The 19891-nt window shown below is 63.0% G+C and overlaps 1 protein-coding gene across 1 annotated transcript; it reads right to left on the reverse strand.

Annotated features, from left to right (window-relative positions):
* Positions 1–298: 298 nt before the first annotated feature.
* Positions 299–19286, reverse strand: PEAR1 (platelet endothelial aggregation receptor 1). The gene is made up of 23 exons (XM_081025140.1): positions 19174–19286; positions 10643–10811; positions 9911–10015; positions 9627–9727; positions 8818–8910; positions 8336–8579; positions 7516–7636; positions 7176–7312; positions 6878–7090; positions 6430–6604; positions 6228–6348; positions 5363–5526; positions 5169–5271; positions 4896–5042; positions 4534–4659; positions 3516–3644; positions 3269–3397; positions 2884–3096; positions 2581–2669; positions 2338–2473; positions 2109–2183; positions 1797–2030; positions 299–1482 (listed from the first exon to the last, which is right to left on the reverse strand). Exons 2-23 carry the CDS (start codon positions 10741–10743, stop codon positions 1331–1333), a joined length of 3108 nt encoding a protein of 1035 aa, XP_080881266.1. The 5' UTR covers positions 10744–10811; positions 19174–19286; the 3' UTR covers positions 299–1330.
* Between the last annotated feature and the right edge of the window lie 605 nt (positions 19287–19891).

Genomic DNA, 19891 nt, shown 5'->3' on the forward strand with positions numbered 1-19891 from the left:
CACGCTTCCAGAAATCTCGGCGTCAAGGTCCTCAGGTGGTCCAGCCCCGCGGGCTCCTCCTGCTGGGCCCTCATTTACTCCACCCTGTCCTGTCTACCTTCCTGCCTCCGGCCGCCACAGCCCACGCGCTCCCACTGCCCCACTGTCACTCCCAGCCCTTGCCACCCTTCAGCCTTGCTGCTTCCCCGGTAGCAGTGCCAGCTTGGGGAAGTGCCACCTATGCAGTCGGTTAACGCTCGGAGCATGCCGTGTGCGCATGTTACCTGTGTCACTGCTACTTTTAATTCACTCAGCCACTCAGCCTTTTGGGGACATTTATTGAGTGTCTACTCTGTGCCAAAAGGAACCAATGTCGAGCATGAGCAGAGAGGACCTCTGCCTCCAGGGAGCTTACAGTCCGGTGGGGGAAGCAGAGATTAATCAAAGAAGCACATAAAGAAATGACACATGACAGGGTATCTGGCACCCTGCAGGCCTGCAGGTATCTGCGGAATGAGGGCAGCTGTGATCAGTGCCAGGAGAGAGACGCACCTCCCAGAGGACGGCATGTGAGGCACCAGCGGGAGTTAGAGAGTGAGGAGGAGGAGAAGGATTCCAGCTGTGCAAAGTCGCAGTGGCAGGAAGGCGTCTCTGCTAGGAGTGCTGAGAGGCCAGTGTGACTGGGGCAGAGGGACAGCAAGCATTCCCAGTGAGGCTGAGAGACAGCCAGGCCAGCAGAGGCTTTCCTAGGAACTTGGACAGTTCTGAGTCTGGCCCAGGAGCAGTGTTGGGCACCGTGCAGGCTTTCAGGCAGGGACGACATTAGCCAGCCGGGCTGGAGGGGGTACTAAGTGAATGCTGGGGGCCACTTAGGAGACTAGTACTAGTTAACGGAGTTTAGGCTGCCTCTCTACTAACCGGTGAGGGCTGTAGGGCAGGGCCTGTGCCTGGACCCCACTGAAACCACACATGCTCACGCACACGCACACACACACACACGCACACAGAGCCCAGCCTAGGAGTGCATAGGAAAGGTACCCAATATACACTTTAGACATCAGTATGAAATCAGACTCATCCAGCAACACCCCACCCACCAGGTTATGTACACAGGCCCTGGGGGCCTTGGGGCACGGTGGGTTGAGGAAAGGGAACGCAGGCGTCCTGCCAGCCAGTGTCCCAACGTGGAACCAGGAGCCTGGCTCCCGTCTCTCCATTCTCTTCGTCAGTTAGACGTGTCCCTGTTCTCGGCCTGCCGGTCCTCTCCCTCTCCTGGCAGGCACAGCCGGCGCTATCCCCAGTCTTGGGCAGCAAGAACAGGTGGGCTGGCCTCTGCACACCATCTGGCCCCTCAACGGTCCTGGCGCCGAAGTGGGGGTAACGTGGGATGCCGCACGGGGGGCAGGTCGTAGTGTCCGGGGATGTGGCTGTTCTTGGGGGAGTCGTAGTGGCCGGGTGGCAGGCCCAGAGGCAGGGGCGGCAGGGAGCCCACGGAGTCTCGGTCTGGAGACAGAAAAGGGACAGGACAGGGGCAGGTGGCTCCTCGTCTCCCCAGCTCTTCTGCCCCCAGACAGAGGGCTGGTGCCTGGCTGTGGGCCATTTTGGGCCTCATCCCAGCTGCCTGTGGACAAGGCCACCCGGACCTGGCCTCCTCACAGGACAGGAGGACACTTTGTTACCCACCTCGTTCCCCACTTTTCTGGGTACCAGAAAGTTCTTGCTGCCACAGCATGCTTCCCCCAGTGCCCCCCTGTCCCTTCCCCTTCCTACCGCCCTGTCCCAGTTCTCTCCAGCCCCTGCCCCAGTGGAGGGCTCACCATGGGTCAGAGGGCTGGGCTGCTCATACGTGCCACTGTCCCGCTGCGGCCTCTGGCTGTCCCTGAGCTGAGGGGGCTGCTGGGGGGCAGACCCTGACGGAGGACCTTTCATCTCCATATAGCTGCTCTCCCGGGGGCCCCCCAGCAGGCTGGGCAGGTCCCGGATGGTGGCGTAGGGGTTCTCACTGCTCAGGGAAGCCACACTAGCCCCCAGCCCCTCTTCAGAGATGGGCCCTGAGCAGAGGGAAAGCAGTCAGGCTCAGGCCAGCGCTGGCCCATTTGCCCCAGGCAGCCCCCCTCCCCTGCACACACCTTTACTACAGAAGGGGCCCGGGCCACTGCTGTTGCTATAGCTATAGCTGTAGCTTCGGTCCAGGCGGCTGCCACCTGGGGAGCAGGACACCACGCAGCGTCAGAGCCCTGGCCCCTCCCCAGGCTCCAGCCTCCCCCAGCACTGAGGCCCAGAACACGGTCCACAGACACACACTCAGACGGGGCGGGGTGCTGGGCTGCCACGAGGCCTTGGCCTTCAGGCTCCTACCCCTGTCCAGAGGCCCTGGAGGCGGCTCCCGGCGGTGCTTCCAGTCGGCAGGCAGGGTGGCGTGGTTATCATGCCCATGGACTCCCCCTGGCCGCTCCGGGGCCTGGAGGCTGGCAAACAGCTGACCGCTTGGAACCTGAGGGGGGACGGGAAGGACAGGGAGAGAAACACGCAAGGAAGGGCTCTCCAGAGAAGTTGGTGGGCACCCGTCCGTCTGCAGCGCACGCGTCCCCCAGCACTGACCTTGTTAGGAGGCGGGGGGCTCGGTGAGCACTGGGACAGGGTGTGGTAGCTGGGGTTGGAGTAGTAGTGACTATAGCTGGCGGGGATATCTGCAAAGACAAAGTCAGGCACGGGGGGCCGGGGGGCTGCCTGGTCAGAGCCAGGCCTGGGCATTCTGTCCCAGGAGATCGGGCATCGGCCCTCTGAGCCCGCTTCTCCCTCCAGCTCCCCACTTCCCCTCTCCTGGGTCCAGGGAGGGATGTAGGAGCCCTGCTATGTGTCCCCCACCACTCCTATGTGTCCCCCGCCCCCATGCCAGCTCACCTGGCATGACGTACTCAGAGCTGTCCAATCGCCCGCTGCTGTAGGCCACTGCCAGGTGCTGGCGCTCCTTGCCCTTTTGCCAGTGGCGGTAGCCAATGACCACCGCCACCAGGGCCACCAGTAGGGACCCCAGCACAGCGATGCTGATGATGGCTCCCAGTGAATTATAGGCCACTGGAGGGGTGGGCATCATGGTGAAGGGTTCCTGGCTTCCTAGTGGGTGGGGCGGTCACTCAGGAGAGCGTCTTGGCTCTCCTGGTGACCATGGGGGTCAAGCATGCACGAGACCCCTAGAGTAGGGGTCCAGATCCTGGCAGAGACCTGTGCAGGTAGGTGCTCTTGGTGTCCTGGTTCCCTCCGGACCATGGGGGCCTAGAAAACTCACCAATCCTGCAGGGGGCACCACTGTGCCCTGGAGGACACACGCAGGCCCCAGTTTCCGGGTGGCACTTCTCTCCGAAACCACACTGGCACGGTTGGGAGCAGTTGGCACCGAACATCCCTGGAGAGCAGCCTGGGAGAGAGCCAGGGAGGCAGGCGCGTGTCAGAGGTTGGCAGGACACTGCAGTCTCCTCCTTGGGTGAGGGCTGACTTGGGGACGGGCATGGAGCACTTCTTCCTTCTGTTGGTACCTTCCAAGCAAAGGTGTCCGGTCCAGCCTGGGGGGCAAAAACAGCTTCCATCCTGGGGGTGGCAGGTCCCACCATGGTGACACTGGCAGGGCTGGGCGCAGTTGGCTCCCCAGTGTCCAGGAGGACACGCTGCAGGAGAAAAGGTACCTGTCTGGCAGTCCAGCCTAGCCGTTCCCCCCACGCCCACATTCTCAGCCCCCAGCGTCACTGAAATCTTCCCCTCAGCTTTGGAGCCTTGGTCTCCCCAGGGACACGAAGGCCTTGAACAGTATCTACACTGGACGCTCACAAATGCTGAGCTGCACACCCGCACGCCCCGCTGCCCACTCAGTGTCTGCACTTGGCTGGCTAATAGCCATTCAGAACAACACAGGAGTTTCCCAGACGGCCCCACACTGCGTACATCTGGGCTGCTTTCTTTAAACACGACAGCAGTAAACGTCCACACTATTTAAGGCATAATTTTGCATATCTGACATTAGCGAATAACCTAACAGTAGTTGCTCCTGAATTCTATGGAAAAGCTCTTCACCGAGATGCCTTTCCTGTCCCCTGCCTGCCGTGAGCTTACATGCAGGCCTTTTCACAGGAAGAGCTTCTCACCGCCCCTTTTCAAAATGTATTTCTTTTGGTGTTTTTTGACTACTCTTTTCTAAGATGTCCTTCATGTATTTATGCGGGAAAGAAACCACGTGTAAGTAAATAAATTGAAAAGTGCAAAAGGAAAAAAAGAACACATTCAACACTGAGCTCGTGGCCCCGCCCCCAGGCCTCCTGCAGACGAGGGCAGGGTTGGTTTTCCTGGCCAGTTCATGCTGCTTTCTCAGCGGCCAGCCTGCACGGGACACCCAGTAAGTATTTGTCTACGTTGCTTATATGACTGACTGAATGAAGGCAGGTCCAGAGGCTTTGCTTTACACCCAGGGGCAGGGGAACAGAGGCCTCCATCCTCAGCCCCCGACTCTGGGCGTGCACACACGCTGACACACAAGCTACCGCTAGGCCACCATGCACGTACGCTGGGAACAGTCACGGCCAGTCCAGCCAGCCAGGCAGTAGCAGGTGCCGTCGGAGGGGTGGCAGGAGGAGTGGTTGGCACACTTGCAGGGCACACAGCGTTTGCCATAGCGGCCAGGCTGACAGGCTGGAGGACAGGCTTCTGGTGAGTGGGGGCGGGGCCAACCCTCAACCAGCCCTGGATCCCACGATGGTCCTCCCTCCTTCCCACTGCGGTAACTGGGGGCACATTACAATCAGCGGAAGAGACCAAGCTGGGTAGAGTGGGGATTCTGGCATCTGAGAATGCATAGCCAGCAAGGCTGGCCGCGGAGAGGCCTCACGTCTCTGGAGGGCGGAGGGGCGGGGGGGGGAGGGCCTCACATCTCTGGCAGGAAGGGCCTCGGAATCCCGGTGCACACACACAGTTGCCAGTCTCAGGGATGCAGGTGGCCCCATTCTTGCAGGTGCAGGTGTTGCTACAGTTGGCTCCCCAGAAGCCCTCAGGGCAGGGCAGGTGGCAGCGGGTACCTGTGGGAGAGAGGGCTAGGGTGACCTGGCCCAGCCCCCTCCATAGGGGTCCTTCTGGACCCATTTCTTGTGAGATGCACCCCAACTCCAGAGGGGGCCTGGGGCCTGGATGCCCGGCGTGCTCACCCATCCAGCCGGCCTGGCACTGGCAGAGTCCATGAACAGGGTCGCAGCCATCAGAGTGCTCACAGTCACAGCGACTGGCACAGCCGTCTCCAAACTGTCCCTTCTTGGAGAGAGCGTGGAGGGCAGGGCAGTCAGGGGGGGAGGGGGCACGCTATGCCTCCCTTCCCCCAGGCAGCAGGCTGTTGGACACTTACCAGGCAGGGGAGCTGGCAGCGGGCCCCCTGCCACCCAGGCGTGCAGGTACAGGCTCCAGTTTGGGGGCTGCAGGCTGCCCCGTGGGCACACTGGCAGCTGGCATTGCAACCGAAGCCCCAGGTTCCAGGCGGGCAGGGCACAGAGCAGTTACCACGCTGCCAACCTGGAAGAGGGGCCTTGCAGGTAGGCATGGGGACCCAGCTCCCCTTCTGAACAAGCACACACTGGGTGTGTGCTGGCTGTGCCAGGCTGTGTGCTATGAGCTGGGGCGGAGTGGGGGTGCTCCCGGCCCCATACAAGAGACAGGCATATACACTAGAGCAGAAGGCTCCGTGGCTGCCAGCCAGGCACCACCCCCTTCTGGGTCTTGCTCGGCTCTTCTGCAAAGGAAGGCGGCTGGCAGCAAACCCCACAAGTAACTAAATGAGTTATCGGATCATGTGTAAGACGATAGGAAAGAGTGGGAACTGGAGACTGGGTTTGTTCAACATAACACAGCTGACCAAACGAAATGCATCTGTGTCAGAGTCTAGCCCAAAGATCGCCATGGCACCAGCCCTGGTAGACCCGGAGGCCCTGCCCTGCCTGGCGCTGCCATTGCCTGGTTCTGTATGACTGAGGGTGAGCAGTGTTCTCCCAGGAGAGGCCTTCTGGCCTGGGCCTTTAAGGACGAGTGGGAATTTTGCAGTTGAAGAAAAAGCCAAGTGGAGATTCCAGGAAGGAAGTAGCCTGGCTACTTTCCCACCGACCAGCTGCTGCTCAGTGGCTCCGCCCCTCCCCTGCAGCCTGCCCCCTGCCCTTAGCTCCACGCTCCTTGCGTGGCCCCGCCCCCAAATCGCTCCTCCCTGGGACCCGCCCTATTACCTTCCTTGCACACGCAAGAGCCGTCGATGGGCGAGCAGGCGATGGCATTCTCGCAGGAGCAGTGCGCGGAGCAGTTGACTCCGTAAGTGTCAGGCGGGCAGAGGCTAGCGCAGTGAGGGCCCTGGGGGCGGTGGGCAGACTGGTGAGCGGGCCGGCTCTTCCGCCCCCCCCACCCGGGGCCTGGTCGCCGGGCGCGCCTCACCGTGTAGCCGGGCGCGCACCGGCAGAGGCCGCTGTCGGGCTGGCAGAGGCCGCCGTGCAGGCAGAGGCAGTGCTCCTGGCAGCCGGGCCCGTGCGTGTCGTGCGGGCAGCTCTCGTTGCAGTGGAGGCCGGCCCAGCCCGGCTGGCACGAGCACTCCCCATTCATCGGGTGGCAGCTGTGGGCGGAGGCGGGCTGCTTTGAGCTGGGGCCGTGGGCCGACCTCCACACCCCTCTGCAGGGGCCAGCCCGTCGCCGAGTGGGGGGCCAAAAAGGAGTCTGGGTGCTGCTCCGAGAACGCCCCCTTCCCCATCGCCCCTCTCTTTTCCCTTCAGTGACATCTGTCCTGCCCTTGGATATGCCCCTGGCGCTTTTCGTGACTCCTGGCGGCTCCAGCACAGAATGCGTCTCCCACGGCCTCCCGAGCCCTTGACCAGTGTCCCACGCCCACCTGAGGCTGTGCTCCGGGTCGCAGGTGCACGGCATCTGGCAACTGAGGCCATAGAGGCCGTCGGGGCAGAGGCGCTCGGAGCAGCGGTCCCCGGTGAAGCCGTGTTCGCACAGACACGCTCCGTTGGCTGGGAAGCAGCGGGCGCCCGGGGTGCAGTCGCACGTCTCAGCACAATCCTGCCCGAAGTGGCCCACGGGGCACTCCTCACGGCACCTGGGCGCCTAGCTGAGTGAGCCTGGCCACTCCCACCCCTCCCGGCCCGCACCCTGCGGCTCCCACCCTTGCCAGTGCCACTCACCGATCCCCTGTGTAGCCTGGAGCACAGCGACACTGCCCAGTGAATCGGTCGCAGAGGCCACCGTTGTGACAGTGACATTCCTGGGAGCAGTTGGGTCCGTGGAAGCCCTCCAGACAGGGCAGGGAGCAGATGGTGCCCTGTGGGGTGAGAGGGCGACAGAGTCCCAGGTGCCTGGCCCCCTCCCAGAGGCCACAGGACCCTTTTGGTTCTCCCAGACCCAGGGCCCTCAAACCTCTCTAGGGCCCAGAGAGCCCACCCCCTCCTGGGAGCCCTGTTGAGAACCACCCACAGAATTGTCCCCAGACTCTCACCCCATCCCCACAGGCCCCACCCTTCATACCATCCAGCCAGGTGGGCAGCTGCAGGAGCCCTGGTGGGCCTGGAAGACACCTCCATTGTGGCAAGGAGAAGTGCTGGGGCAGACGGTGCCAGCAGTGTCCTGGAGACAGGACACCTCACAGCTGCCCGCAGAGCAGGTGAGGTCAATGTGTGAATAAGCCCTTTCTGCCTACCACACACAGGCCCTCCCGGGGGAAGGCCTGGCCTCAGGGTGCTTTGAGTCCACCCCACCCCTCCCTGTTGGGGACTGCAGGCATCAGAAGGCAAAGGTTTCCAGGACTGGAAATGGCAGGGACACATAGCTCCACCAGGTCGGGTAGGGTGGACATCCCATGTGCCCCTCCACCTTTGCTCATGCCGTTACTTCCGGGGGACACCTCTGCCTGCAGGGGTCCCAATCCCGAAGCTCCTCATGCAGCTGACTCTTTGGTCCCCACCAAGGAGCACTTCCTCCCTGCGGTGACTCCCCAGCTCTCCCTGTTCCCTGCCTTGTCTGGAGACAAGTACAGGGTTCTCTGGGTCCCTGTCTCTGCCCCACTTCACAACGTGCTTTCACACACATGCTCTCTTGTGTTGTCTACACAGCCACCCTCCCAGGTGGGCAACACTGTCCCCAGTGCACACACAGGAAACAAGCTCCCAGAGTCGCCGATTTGCTCAGGATCAGCCAGCCAGCCAGTGGCAGAGCCGGGATTAGGACGGTGGCCTCTCAAACCCATCCCCACATTTGGGGTCTCGTCTGAGTCCCCACACATGCCTTTGTAATGCCTGTGTGGTGCTGTGTCTGTGACCCATGAGTGTGCTTCTCCCCCATTACGTACCTGGGCCCAGTTCTGTCTGGGGGGCAGAAGCAGGCTCCAGTCTGGGGGTCACAGGGTGCCCCGTGGCAGTGGCAGCTGAACTGGCAGGCAGGGCCATAGTGGCCAGGGGAGCAGGGCTGAAGGCAGTATGGGGGCTGCAGGCCAGACAGGCAGGAACATGCCCCACTCTTGGGGTCACAGGAGCTGTTGTTGCCACAGCTGCAGGACTTGTCACACTGTGGCCCCCACACTCCTGGGGTGCATGCTGTAAGGGGAGGAGGTTGGAAGGGGTCCCCAGGGGCCTCACCCCTCCCCAGCCTCCAGGTAATTCCTCCCTGTCTCCCAGCCCCACACAGAGGTCTATGCCCGCTTTGGCTCAAAGCCCACACCACATCCGGGAAGGGCAGCTGGCTGCAATGGTGGGTGATGCCCTGGGGCCTGAAGCACCTGCTCCCTGGTAGGAGAGTGTGCCGAGGGCACTGCCGCCTTCACCAGCCACTCACCACTGGAGCAGTCGTCGCCTCGCCAGGCTTGCACACACTGGCACTGACCGGGTGCCACGCAGCGGCCGTGGACACAGTCCTGGGCGCAAAGTGCTGGGGTAGAGAGGGGGTGAGAAGACGGCTGCACCTCCACCCGGACCCACCTTCATCCTCTGAGCCCGTCTTCCTCCCTCCCACACCAGGAACCTGGCGTTCTCCACCAGCAACGCTGCCGCTAACGTGCAGAAAGACTGAGAGCAGCGACTCAGGCCAGAGCTGGACCAGACCCCAGGGCCGGCTCCCCAGCCCCTTTCTGTGACGTTCTCAAAGCACTGGGGGAAAATGGGGAGCGGTTCCTCAGATAGCGACTAGGCGAGGCTGTGTCCGGAGAGAGGGCAGGGGTCTCTGCAGGGGCTGGTGACAGGCCAGGGCGGAGGGAAGGGGACAGGGGCAGAGCAGACTCCCCAGTCTGGGGTTTCAGAGTGTTGGGGGCGAGGGGCCGAAGGCCCTGGACAGCCATAAGTCAGAGACAGATAGCAACAGACAGGGACAGGAAGCGCCAGAGATGGACGCAGACACGAGCCCCCAGACACACAGTGACAGAGACGCAGGCAGCCCAGAGACAGAGGGAGAGTTCTGGAGAAACAGGGGCCGCTGAGGGGCGTGGAGAGAGAGGAGGGGACAAGCACGGGGTCAGCCAGACAGACCAGACAGACGGAGGGGGTGGCAGCTGTGCCCCTAAGGAAGGGAAGGGCAGAGGAGTAGCCGCCCCACGCGCGGGGCTGAGAGGATGCGCGGGGCCCCGCCCACCCCGCCCACCCAGGACTCACGGACGCAGGCCCCGCCGCTCTCGTAGAAGCCCTGGCAGCACTGCAGGCGCCTCCGGTGGTCCGTCTTCACCACCTGGCGGTACACAGTCCTGTAGACAACCCTGGGGAGACCCGCGAGGGCCCTCAGTCGCGACACTGCCGGCTCCGCCCAGCACTGCTGGGGAAGCGGGCACACCCCGGCCTTGCGCCCCGCGCCCTCCTCTAAATTGAAGGTTCCCAAAGGAAACGCGGGCGCGGAGGGCCAGCCGGCTGCCCATCCGCCCACGGAGGGGTCAGGCACTCACGTGGGCTGCGGGCAGGTGTGGGGGCTGTCCCAGGGCCGGTCGCAGGGCTCCGAGGGGAGCAGGCTGAAGGGGCGGGAGTGGGACTCCTTGGTGGTGGTGGTGTAGCTGCGAGATAGGGAAGGGTCAGGGGCTGGCCGCAGGGAGAAGCCCCGGCTGGCACAGGTGCCCGGGAGCAGGGCTGTGAGGCTTGGCCACAGGGGCAATCCCCACCTCAACATGTGGCCTCGCTCCCCGAGCCTAGGGTGGACCCCCATCCTGACCCCAGCTGAAGGGGTCCTCCCAGCACTGGGGTATTCCGGAGACACCCCCTTCTCACCCTGCAGGACCAGCGCTATCACTCTCCCCTGGCCCTCCACGACTCTGGGCCCAGTGGGTGGGGCTGGGCTGAAGCATTTCTGGTCACATCCCACGCTGGCCTTATCCCCCTACCCTGTTCTTTGCTCCCCCTAGGCCGGCCCCTCTGCTCACCCCACAGAAAATGGCTCCCACCCTGCACTCTGTCCTGCAGCCAGCCTCCCCCAGGGACTAAGGGACGAGGGGGATAAAGGAAGGACAGATAGGCTCCGAGCTGGGGTGGAGACAGAAAGCAGGTCAGAGCTGGGAGGGAGTCAGGCAGCCCAAGGAGCAGAAACAGAAGGGAGGGAGGGCTGGAGGGCGGCAAGGGAAGGACCCAGGAAGAGGAGCCCCGGCGAGACAATGGAGAGCCCTCACCCCACAGCAGGGGCCCCTCACCTTTCCCAGAAGCTGCAGGTGTTGGGGTCATTGGCGTCCAGGGCTCCTGCCAGCCACAGGTTCAGGGCCAGAAGGAGGAGGGAGCGCAGCAGTGACGACATTGCAGAGGCCTGCGCCAGGGCTGGTGAGGGGCACTCCCAAGCCTAGGGGACCACGCGTTTGCAGTGACCTGAGCAGGGGCAGGAGAGGGGCTGCGGCTGCTGCTTGTGGTCGGACCCATGCTTCCTGCGTCCTGCCAGTCCTGCCTACCCCCTCTCACACCTCACCAGGTGAGCGCACAGCTTTGGGCCTTCCTCACGCTGCTTCCTCCCGTAGCCGGCCTCCCCCTCCACCCGTCACCTTGAACACTTGCCTTTCAAGGGCTGCCTGAGCACCACCTGTGTCCTTCTCTGCTCCCCAACACCCACTGGCAGACCGCCCCTCCCTCCCCCCCCACCACCCCCACCGCTGCCCTAACCCTGTTCCCTAACCATGACCTCCAGAGGCAGGGACCAGTGCCTTTTATCTCCGAACCCCCAGTCCAGCTGCAACCCCTGGCACTTTTATTTTTACACCAAGGGGTGAAACTGGAGCCCAAGGGGCAGTTTTGTGGGAGGCCTGACTGGGGCTCAGCTGGAGGAAGAACTTTCCAAGAGTCAAAGCAGGTGGTAAGCTCCCCATCACAGAATGTATGCAGGCAGATGTGGTTGTGGGCTTCCTGCCATGTGGGATGGGAGTAGGTAGGGCTGGGCCCAGGTGACCTTGAAGGAGACCCCTCCCAACTACTGGTGAGTGGGCGCTGAGGTGGACCCCCAAGAACCAATGGTGCTGTCCCTTCCCGGTCCAGGGATGTCACTCGGTAGCTGTAAATCAGGCATGAGGTTATTTACACCATGGAAATGGGCCAGCTCTCCCCCACCACCACCACACCAGAGTTAGCTGTTAAATATTTGCCAGCACACCACTGCACCTGACCCCAGGTACTGTCTCCCAAGAGGTGCCAGCCTGGCCTCAGACGAAAGGAGAAGCACCCTCCTCCCTCTGGCCACCCATCAACCATCTGCAGATGGGCTCCTGGCCACCTCCCCCACCCCTGGCCTCGCCCACTGGGTGGGAAGAGGGTCAAGACCTCAGATGTGTGTTCCCCTGCAGGTCAGGGAGGCCCAGCTCCTGAGCGGCCGCCCCCGCTGCCGGTTTCAGATTTCACTCAGTGTTCCTAAAACTCACTCTCCGCTTCCCCAGGCACCCACAGCTGCTTATGATTTTCCCCAGCAGAAAGGTCGGGTCGCAGGCCTCTTACCCCTGAGTATCTCTGGAATGCCTGATGCCTGGCCCCACCCCATACCCCGCCCACACGCTCCCAGGGCCCCCACAGCCGTTAGCCAAATTCTCAGCTCCAGTCAGGCCCCTTCCCTCCCGGTCGTGGAGCCAGAGCCCTGATCTGCTGTGTGCAATCCTCCCACCTCTCCTCCCAGGTGTCCCCCCCACCACGATCTCTGCCCAGTGTCCTCCAGGCACGCAGAGCAGCAGGGTCCCCTCGAGCCACTTGCCCCCGTCACAGGTCCCTGGGGGCAGACTGCCACCTCAGCCCCATCTAACTCACTGCAAGTAACTCAGCAGGCCTGAGAAACTCAGTGAGCCAGGGCCCCAGGGCCCGGGGGGCAGAGTGTGGGGTGCTCAGGAAACGGAGACTGGCTGGAATGTGTGTGTGGGGACAGGGAGTGGTGGGCTCTGCCCTCCCACTGCCGTCACCTCCGAAGGTGGGACATGAGGGGTCGGGGCTCCCTCTGAGTGGGGCAGGGCGGACGCAGCCTGTCCTCAGGGACCAGGCCACAGGAGGGAGTGTCCGGATCCCACAGCCTCCCCCACACCTGCCCCCAGCCCCCCAAACAGCTGGCTCCTTCTCCCAACGCCTCCAAATGACTCCCTCTGCTCCTGCCCGGCTCTGGCCACCTCGCCAGGCCCAGCGCCCACCTCCTGTGTGCCCCCAGCTGACTTTCCCCCCAGGCCTCGCCCAGGACCCTGAGACCTCAGTGGGGGGGGGGCGTGGGCTGTGGCCCTGACCTGGGGCCCTTGTCCTAGGATTGGAGTTCAGTCTGTCTGGATCCAGGGTCATCTCCTGACACACCAGGACCCCAGGCGTCCCTGGCCTGGATCTGTCCCCAGAGCTCGAGGCCACAGTGAGGGGACAAAAGCTGCCCCAGGTACATTGAGGCACAGGAGGCAGGACTCACAGAAAGTCCTTCCTCCATTCACCTCCTCCCAACCCACTTCTGGGGCTTTGAGAGGATGGGGATGGAGGTGGGCAGGGGCAGCTGCCTGGAGGGGGGGAGACGCTTTCCCAAAGGGCCCTAGGGAGGGCTGCAGTGAGGAGGAAGAGGCAGCTGGTGGGGGCAGGGAGACCAGTGGGTGGTCAGCAGGGAGGGGAGACGGGTGGGGAGCTGGGCAGGGAGGGAAGGGCTTGGCCTGAGTGGTTCAGCCCCTGAGGAGAGAGTGCAGCCTCCCCCCCACCCCAAGCCTGGAGCACCAGCCTGGCCTCCCAGGCTCGTTCCCATGAAGCCTGTGTTCCCGAGGGGCTTGGGCCCTGGGCCTGGTCCATTCTCTCCCAGCCCCTGCGAGCCCCGCAGCACTGGGCACATGCATGACTTGTGCCCCTCAAGGGGGTTAAATCAGACAACTGCTGGCTCCCCATCGGGCCCAGGGCCTTCAGTTCACTCACTGAGATGTATGCCAATCTCTTCACTGCAGGCTCCTTCTTCCCACACAGTTGCCCACGCCCCTCAGTCCCCTTCCTCCAGTATCTCAGGGTTGGGGGACCCAGATGCCTGCCCCACCCCAGCATATCCGGCGGGGTGCTGAGCGATTTATATGGAGCATCTCATTTAAATCTTACAGCAGTCCATGTGGCAGCTATTGGTATTCATTTTACAGACAAGGAAATGGGCACAGAGAGGACAAGTCACTTGCCGTAAGCCACACAGCTACTAGTATGGAGCTGGGACCCATACTGCTGGCAGAAGTCTCTCAGTCTTTTTGGAGCCCAGATGGGAATCCCAGGGGCTTTGCTTCTCTTTTTAATAGCCTGTTATGGGGAGGGGGAGCCTGGCAGGGGGCCGGTCAGGAGAAGGGGGTAGGGGTGGGGGCTGCTGCAAGAAGCAATCAGAGGCAGCGATCAGAGGCGTGGGAACTGGGATGTGTTTACAGTCAAGAATGAGCTGACACTTCTTTCTCCTCCACCTCGAGACGCAAAGCAGCTGGGCTCCAGGCCAGGCCCCCAACCCCCAGCCCGCCTGCATGGCCCCCAGCATCCCTGGCCTCTCCGCCTCCAAGCCGACCCTGAGCCTTCAGCGGGCCCGCAGCTCCTGGGCGGAGGACGAGAGGAATGAGTCTGGGGTCTCTGGGAGGGGAAGAGCTCCTAGTGGACGGGAAATGACCCACTTCCACAGAAGGCAGACAGCAAGAGTGGGACCGATGGAAGCGAGACAGCAGGAGGGACTGCCCCAGCGGCCCTCCCAGCCTCTCTTCTCTGGCAGGTGTGCAGCCACGCGTCCTCGTCCTCCGAGCCTGTGCCCCCTTGCAGCCCGCTCAAGCCTGGATGTGAACGCCAATTCTCGGTCTCCTCATCTATAAAATGGGGAGGATAAGAGGCCTTCCCTTCATAGGGTTGTCATGCCAACAATCACTGAGCCAGTGCAGATAAAGCACTTAGAGCCCAGGGGACATGCTCACTTGGTGGGGGGGAAGCTGCACCCATCCCCACACCCTTGGCATTGTCAGACCCTTCGGGTATTGATTCCAGGAAAAGCTGCTTCTTATTTTTTCTGAAGAACCCCCAGGGCAGTCCAGGAATAGGAATGGGGCCTTAGATGCTGACAGAGAGAAAGGAAGTGGGAGTGGGAGGGGCCCGGCTCCCCAAGAACCTGATCCCCCAGAAGGGTGGGCTGCCCGCCAGGTACTTCTTCAAGCCAAAGGCGGTTGATGGGCAGGTCGCCTGGATTCTGTGGGTTCTGCCTGTTCGGTTCCACTGGCCCCTCTCTCCCTCCCTCACTCCCTCCTTCTCTCTCCCTCCATTTCTCTCTCCTTCCCTTCTTCCCTCCCTCTTCATCCCCCTGTCTCTCTCTGTCTCCCCCTTCCCATCTAGGACTCCAAAGTTTCTAGTACTTACAAGCTGTCACAAGCTGGGTGACCCCAGGCACAGCAGTTGAGCCCTAGGAGCCTGCATTTCCTCATCTCTAAAATGGGAGCGTGACCCCCACATCTCCCAGGGTTCAGTGACCGGCCTGGACAGAGCCTCAGGCCAGAGGCTGCTCAGTGCACGTGCACTGCCGCACAAACAGACGCCCCAAGTTCCAGGCTCTCAGCCTCTTGCTTTCTGCCTTCTATCTTGTTCCTCAGCAACGCTCTGCTTTCTGCCATTGTCTCCCTGCACCAGTTTCTTGGTCTCTGTCTGCCTGCCTGTCCCCTTCCTTTCCTCTGTCAAGGCTGCCACACATAGCGCCGTCTGCTCACTGCACTAGGGGCCGCCTTCAAATGAGTGGACGCGGGACTGCAGCCACGTCCGCTCACTCAGCCCTGTGCCCGCTTGGTGCCATGGTGGCCGTGCCTGGTACCGCTCCCGTGTGTCAGTCTCTCTCCCTGTCTCTCTGTTGCTCTGCGCCCTTTCCTAACTTGGCTTTGCCATGGAGACAGGATCACTTAGTCCTCCCCACTCAGCAGTGAGACCCCAGTCCGAAGTCACCCTGTGTCCGCGACCCGGCGCCGTGGGACGCGCTCTGACCCAGCTCTGCTCCACAGGTCACTCAGTGCACGTGTGTACAGGCGTGCACACGTGTGTACAGGCGCGTGCACGTGTACAGGCGCACACATGCGAGTGCACAGCCCCTCCTACACCGGATGGAGGGACAGGAAGCCTGCGTGCTTTCGTGCCAGAGGCCGGCGGGAAGGGGGCAGGGGCAGGGGCCGGCCTGTGTTCTCCAGGGCTCAGGAAACAGAAGCGAGAGGGTCGTCTGTCCCTGCGACCTGTTTACTGCTCAGGAAATGGGAACGGCAGGACTCTGATTCACTGAACACCTGCCCCACGGCAGTGCCAGTGCCACCGCCCTCACCGCCGCCCACAGGTGCCAGTGGCTGTCGCTTCACAGGGACACCACAGGCCTCAGGTAAAATGACTTGCCCAAGGGCTGACTGGTTGTCAGAGGCAATGGCAGGACCAAAATCTGCTTCCGAAAACAAAGCAGTGGGTGGAGGGTGACCCCCTAGGGTGACACAGGCAGGGAGCAGCTCTTCCCAGTAAAGCCCGCCTGTGCCCACCACCGATGGGTGTCATCACTGCCCCCCCCGACACCCCAAGAAAGCCCAGCCCTGCTCTGGTCACCACCCCTCCCTAAGGCCCCTGTGGCTCCCCACACCACAGGAGAGGGTGCCCAGGGCCCAGCCCCGCCAGTGTCCAGCCTCATGGCCTCTGTTGCAGCGCTCCCATTACACTGGACAGCCTCTGCCCCCCCAGGCCTCTCACCACACAGCCACCCTGCCCGGGCCGCCCCTGGGATGCCCAGGTCCTACTCATGCTTCCCGGCCAGCAGCCTCTTCCAGAAAGTTCCGTCAGTGACGCCAGGCCTCACCCACTCCTCCGTGCCCTCCACCACGGACCCCCAGGCCCCCAGCCCACAGGAGACCAGGGCTGTTCTTCTCCCGCAGTTCTGCGTGTGCTGAGGCCAGCTCCAAACTGGACACAAATCCACACTTCCGGAGACCCCAGCCAAAGGCCTGGTGCCAGGGTCCTCTTCCGGGGGCAGGTGGGACTAACCGAGAAGCTCACAGCCCCTGGAACACCTCAAGTCTGATGGACTGATCGGTGACGGGACCCCACCTGTGATTGCTGCTTTGTGAGTGTGGTACCCACTGGGCTAGGACCCCCCCATTCTTACTCCTCTCCGAGCCTCCATTAGCCAGTCCGCTGCCCCTCCCTGATGCCCCCTCCCACCCGTGGCCATTATGTTTTTGTTAAGGTCCAGCTTCCCCACTGGAATGGAACTGTGGGGTCAGGGCACTTCTCTGCCTCCCTCCTCCCCTACTGTCCCCAGCACCCCAGCAGTACAGGCACACGGAGCAGTCTCATGACAGACCCTGAGATCCCGCCTTACCCCAGCAGGCCTGGCCCTCACTTTGTGGGGAACGGGAAAGAGAGAGAAATGTCGAGGGGCTGTGGCTCCCCCCAACTCACCCCACAGCAGAACGGGCCTTCCTTCCAGGGCCCCCACAACACAACGTTGGCGAGAGGATGGAAGGTGGGGTTCAGAAAGAATTTCCGTGGTTACAGAGCAAAGGCGGCTGCAGACCTAGCCTCTGACCCTGGCAGGAATCACTCAGGGCTGTCCTCCAGTTCCTACGGGACGAAGACACTGTCATCTGCAGAGCTGTGCGTCTCACTGTCCTCCTAAACACAGGGATGGGCTCCAGATGCCCCTGTTTTGGGGGTGCAGTGGGAGGTGAGGCAGGAGAGGCCCCAGGAGGCCCCAGGGCCGGCCCCCCAACCCCGTGCTGTTTCTCTCTGGAGACCTCCATCCTGCCACAGGTGGGCGTCGGAATACCAGTCACCACCCCTTGTTCAGTGTACACTGTGGGCAGATCCTTTCTTTTTATTCTCTCAGCAATCCTGGAAAGTAGCTGCTATTATGCCTCCCATTTTATTGATGAAGAAATTCCCCAGGGAGGTTAAGGCATCTGCCCCAGGTCACACAGCCAGCCAGCCTCAGGGTGGGCTCTGGACCAGGTCTGGGGAGCCCCAAAGCCTGTGCGCCCTTGTAGGTCCTCCTCTCCCTGTGCTTTCTTTCGGTCTTCTGACTGTCCGTCTTTCCTTCTGTGTCCCCCTCCTTCCTGTTCTTCCTCTGGGTCTCTGCTCTGTTTTTCTAAGTCAGCCTTTTTCCCTCCAGGCCTTGTTGTTTTCCAGGAGTTTCTAGGTCTCTGTCTCTCTGTATCTCTTCTGTCTGTCTCCTGTCCCCTGCCTTCTCATCCTCCTCCTGCTGGCTTCTCCCCAAAGACCATCTGCCAGGAGTGCAGCCAACACCCTCCTCAAGTCGAGATGGGCCCCAGGGCTCTGAGGCACCCCAGGAACCCACTTTCCCAAGGCCACTAGAAGAGGAGGCGGGGGGGGGGGGGGCAGCTGGCTGGAGGCCTGGCCCTAACCACTCCCCAGCCACTGTGTGTGGGGGGTGTGGGGGGGGGCAGACAGCAGCCCAGTGACCTCTATCGCTGTCCAGGTTTCCGATTGGTGGATGGGGCTGCCTGGAGAGCCAGTTTCCTCTTCTGGGAAAGTCTGATAGGGAATGGGGGACAGCGGGGACACAGATGCCAACTTGGGCTTCACCTCCCAGTGAAGACAGGAAGGCAGAGAGGTGAGCCTGGCCACCAGCCAGCTCCTGGGCAGCCGTGAAGGTTGCCCCAACTGCTACGGCAAGGATGGCAGCTAGACTATGGGAGACCTCAGGGTGGGAGAGGCAGGAGCAGGGGATAGATGACAGGAGAGCGGCCCCCACACACGGGCTCACATACAGGTCCTATATCACGGACTGGGGTGGGGTGGGGTTCAGTGAACAGCTCCCCAACCCCAGGCCCAGCTTAGGCCTGGGTTCAGAGCTGACCTCTTGCCCAGTCTTGCCAGGAGCACACAGAGGGCTGGAGCCGAGGTCTGGGCGAGCCTGGGAACCTCGGGCCAGCACAAGCTGTTCCCATCCCCGGGGATTGGGGGGTCACAGCCCAGCCCCGGGGGAGGCCACTCATAAAAGGCCAGGAAACTAGAGATGGGGGGTGGGGGCTGGCTGTGGGCCTGGGCTCCTGAAGCTGGACCTGCCCCCCACCTCACACACCCCCACACACACCAGCCTTGATGTCAGCACTACCTGGGGTCAGCCCCCAGCCCACGGGGCTGAGGACGCAGGTACCTGAGGCCTTTAGACAACTTCCTAGTCCTCAAAACTGGCAGAACTGAGCTCCAGGGACCTGCAGACAGGGATCCCTTCCCTACACCCTCCTCCAACATGGGTCCTGGCAGGGAGAGGGGCCCCACTGACGCTGACCACTGACCAGGCACGGGCGCAGCAGCAGACACGGTTTTGCTGGCCTAAGCCTACAACAGCCCAGGGCACAGGCAGTGTGTATTACTGTTTCCCTTCTAGAAGAGAGCCGCCCAGGCACAGAGCTTAAGTCTCCCGACCGAGGTCCTAGGCTAGCAAGGGGCAAGTCCAGATTCCCCCTCGGCAGCCTTGCCTGCCACGTGGGTGCGCTTCACGCTCCCGCAGCCCAGCCGGGGACCTGCTACCCCTCCTCATCCGTCCCGCGTGGGACGGGCGGCAGGGGCGGCTGCCCGGGGCTCCCGCAGTCACCGCAGGGCTCTGCACGTCGTGGACCTGTTGCTTCCGTGGGGATGGCAACCGCTCCCCTGGCCCCTCTCCACGGTGCCACCCTTCGCGTCCCTGTCCCCACTCCCCGCCCGGGAGGCTCGGACTCCAGCCCGGAGGGGACCTGCCCCCGGGGCGGGGCGCGCAGTCACTCACCTGCTTGGGGTCCTGTCCCTTCGTGGGCTGGGGAGGGGACCGCCGGGGCGGCCCGGAGGACAGGGCGGGCCCAGCCCGACTGCGGAGCGCGGGAGCGCGGGGCTGTGGCCGGCGGCGCCGGGGCGCGGAGGGGCGGGGGCAGGAAGGAGGTGGGACTCGGGCCGCGCCGCGGCAGGAAGTTTTGACAAGGAAACCGGGAGCCGGGGGCGGAGAGATGCAGAGGAGCCGGGCGGGGGCCGCAGAGGCCGCGCGGGGCCGGAGCGCAGCGGGACGACGTCGGCGAGGAGCCCCCGTCCGCCCGCGGGGCCACGGCCCGCTCGTGACTGCAAAGTGGGCTTGCGGAGCGGGTCCCGAGGTGGCACCTTGCCAGGGCGGCCAACGACCGCGACCCCGTTCCAGACAAGCCGGGGGCCGACCGGCCGCACGCGGGCTGGGCGAGCGTGGGGCACCGCCTGGCCCCGCTGCCGCCCCCTCGGCACCCGGGCTGCCTCGGTCACGGGCGGCCCCGCGCCGAGCGCCCCCTGGCGGCCAGCGGCCGCCTCGCACAGCTCGCGCCGCCCACCTGGGCGCAGGTGCGCGCTCCCCAAGGCGTCCACCTGGCCCCCACCCTTCTTAGGGCACCCGTAGGTATCAGTCTGTCTGATCGGAGGGGACAGACAATTTTACAACATTTGCCGTCCTCACCACCAGCCCGCTAGGTGCATTGCTTCCCCTAACC

This window comes from Rhinolophus hipposideros (genome assembly GCF_964194185.1).
Source record: "Rhinolophus hipposideros genome assembly, chromosome: 19".
Lineage (NCBI taxonomy): Eukaryota > Metazoa > Chordata > Mammalia > Chiroptera > Rhinolophidae > Rhinolophus > Rhinolophus hipposideros.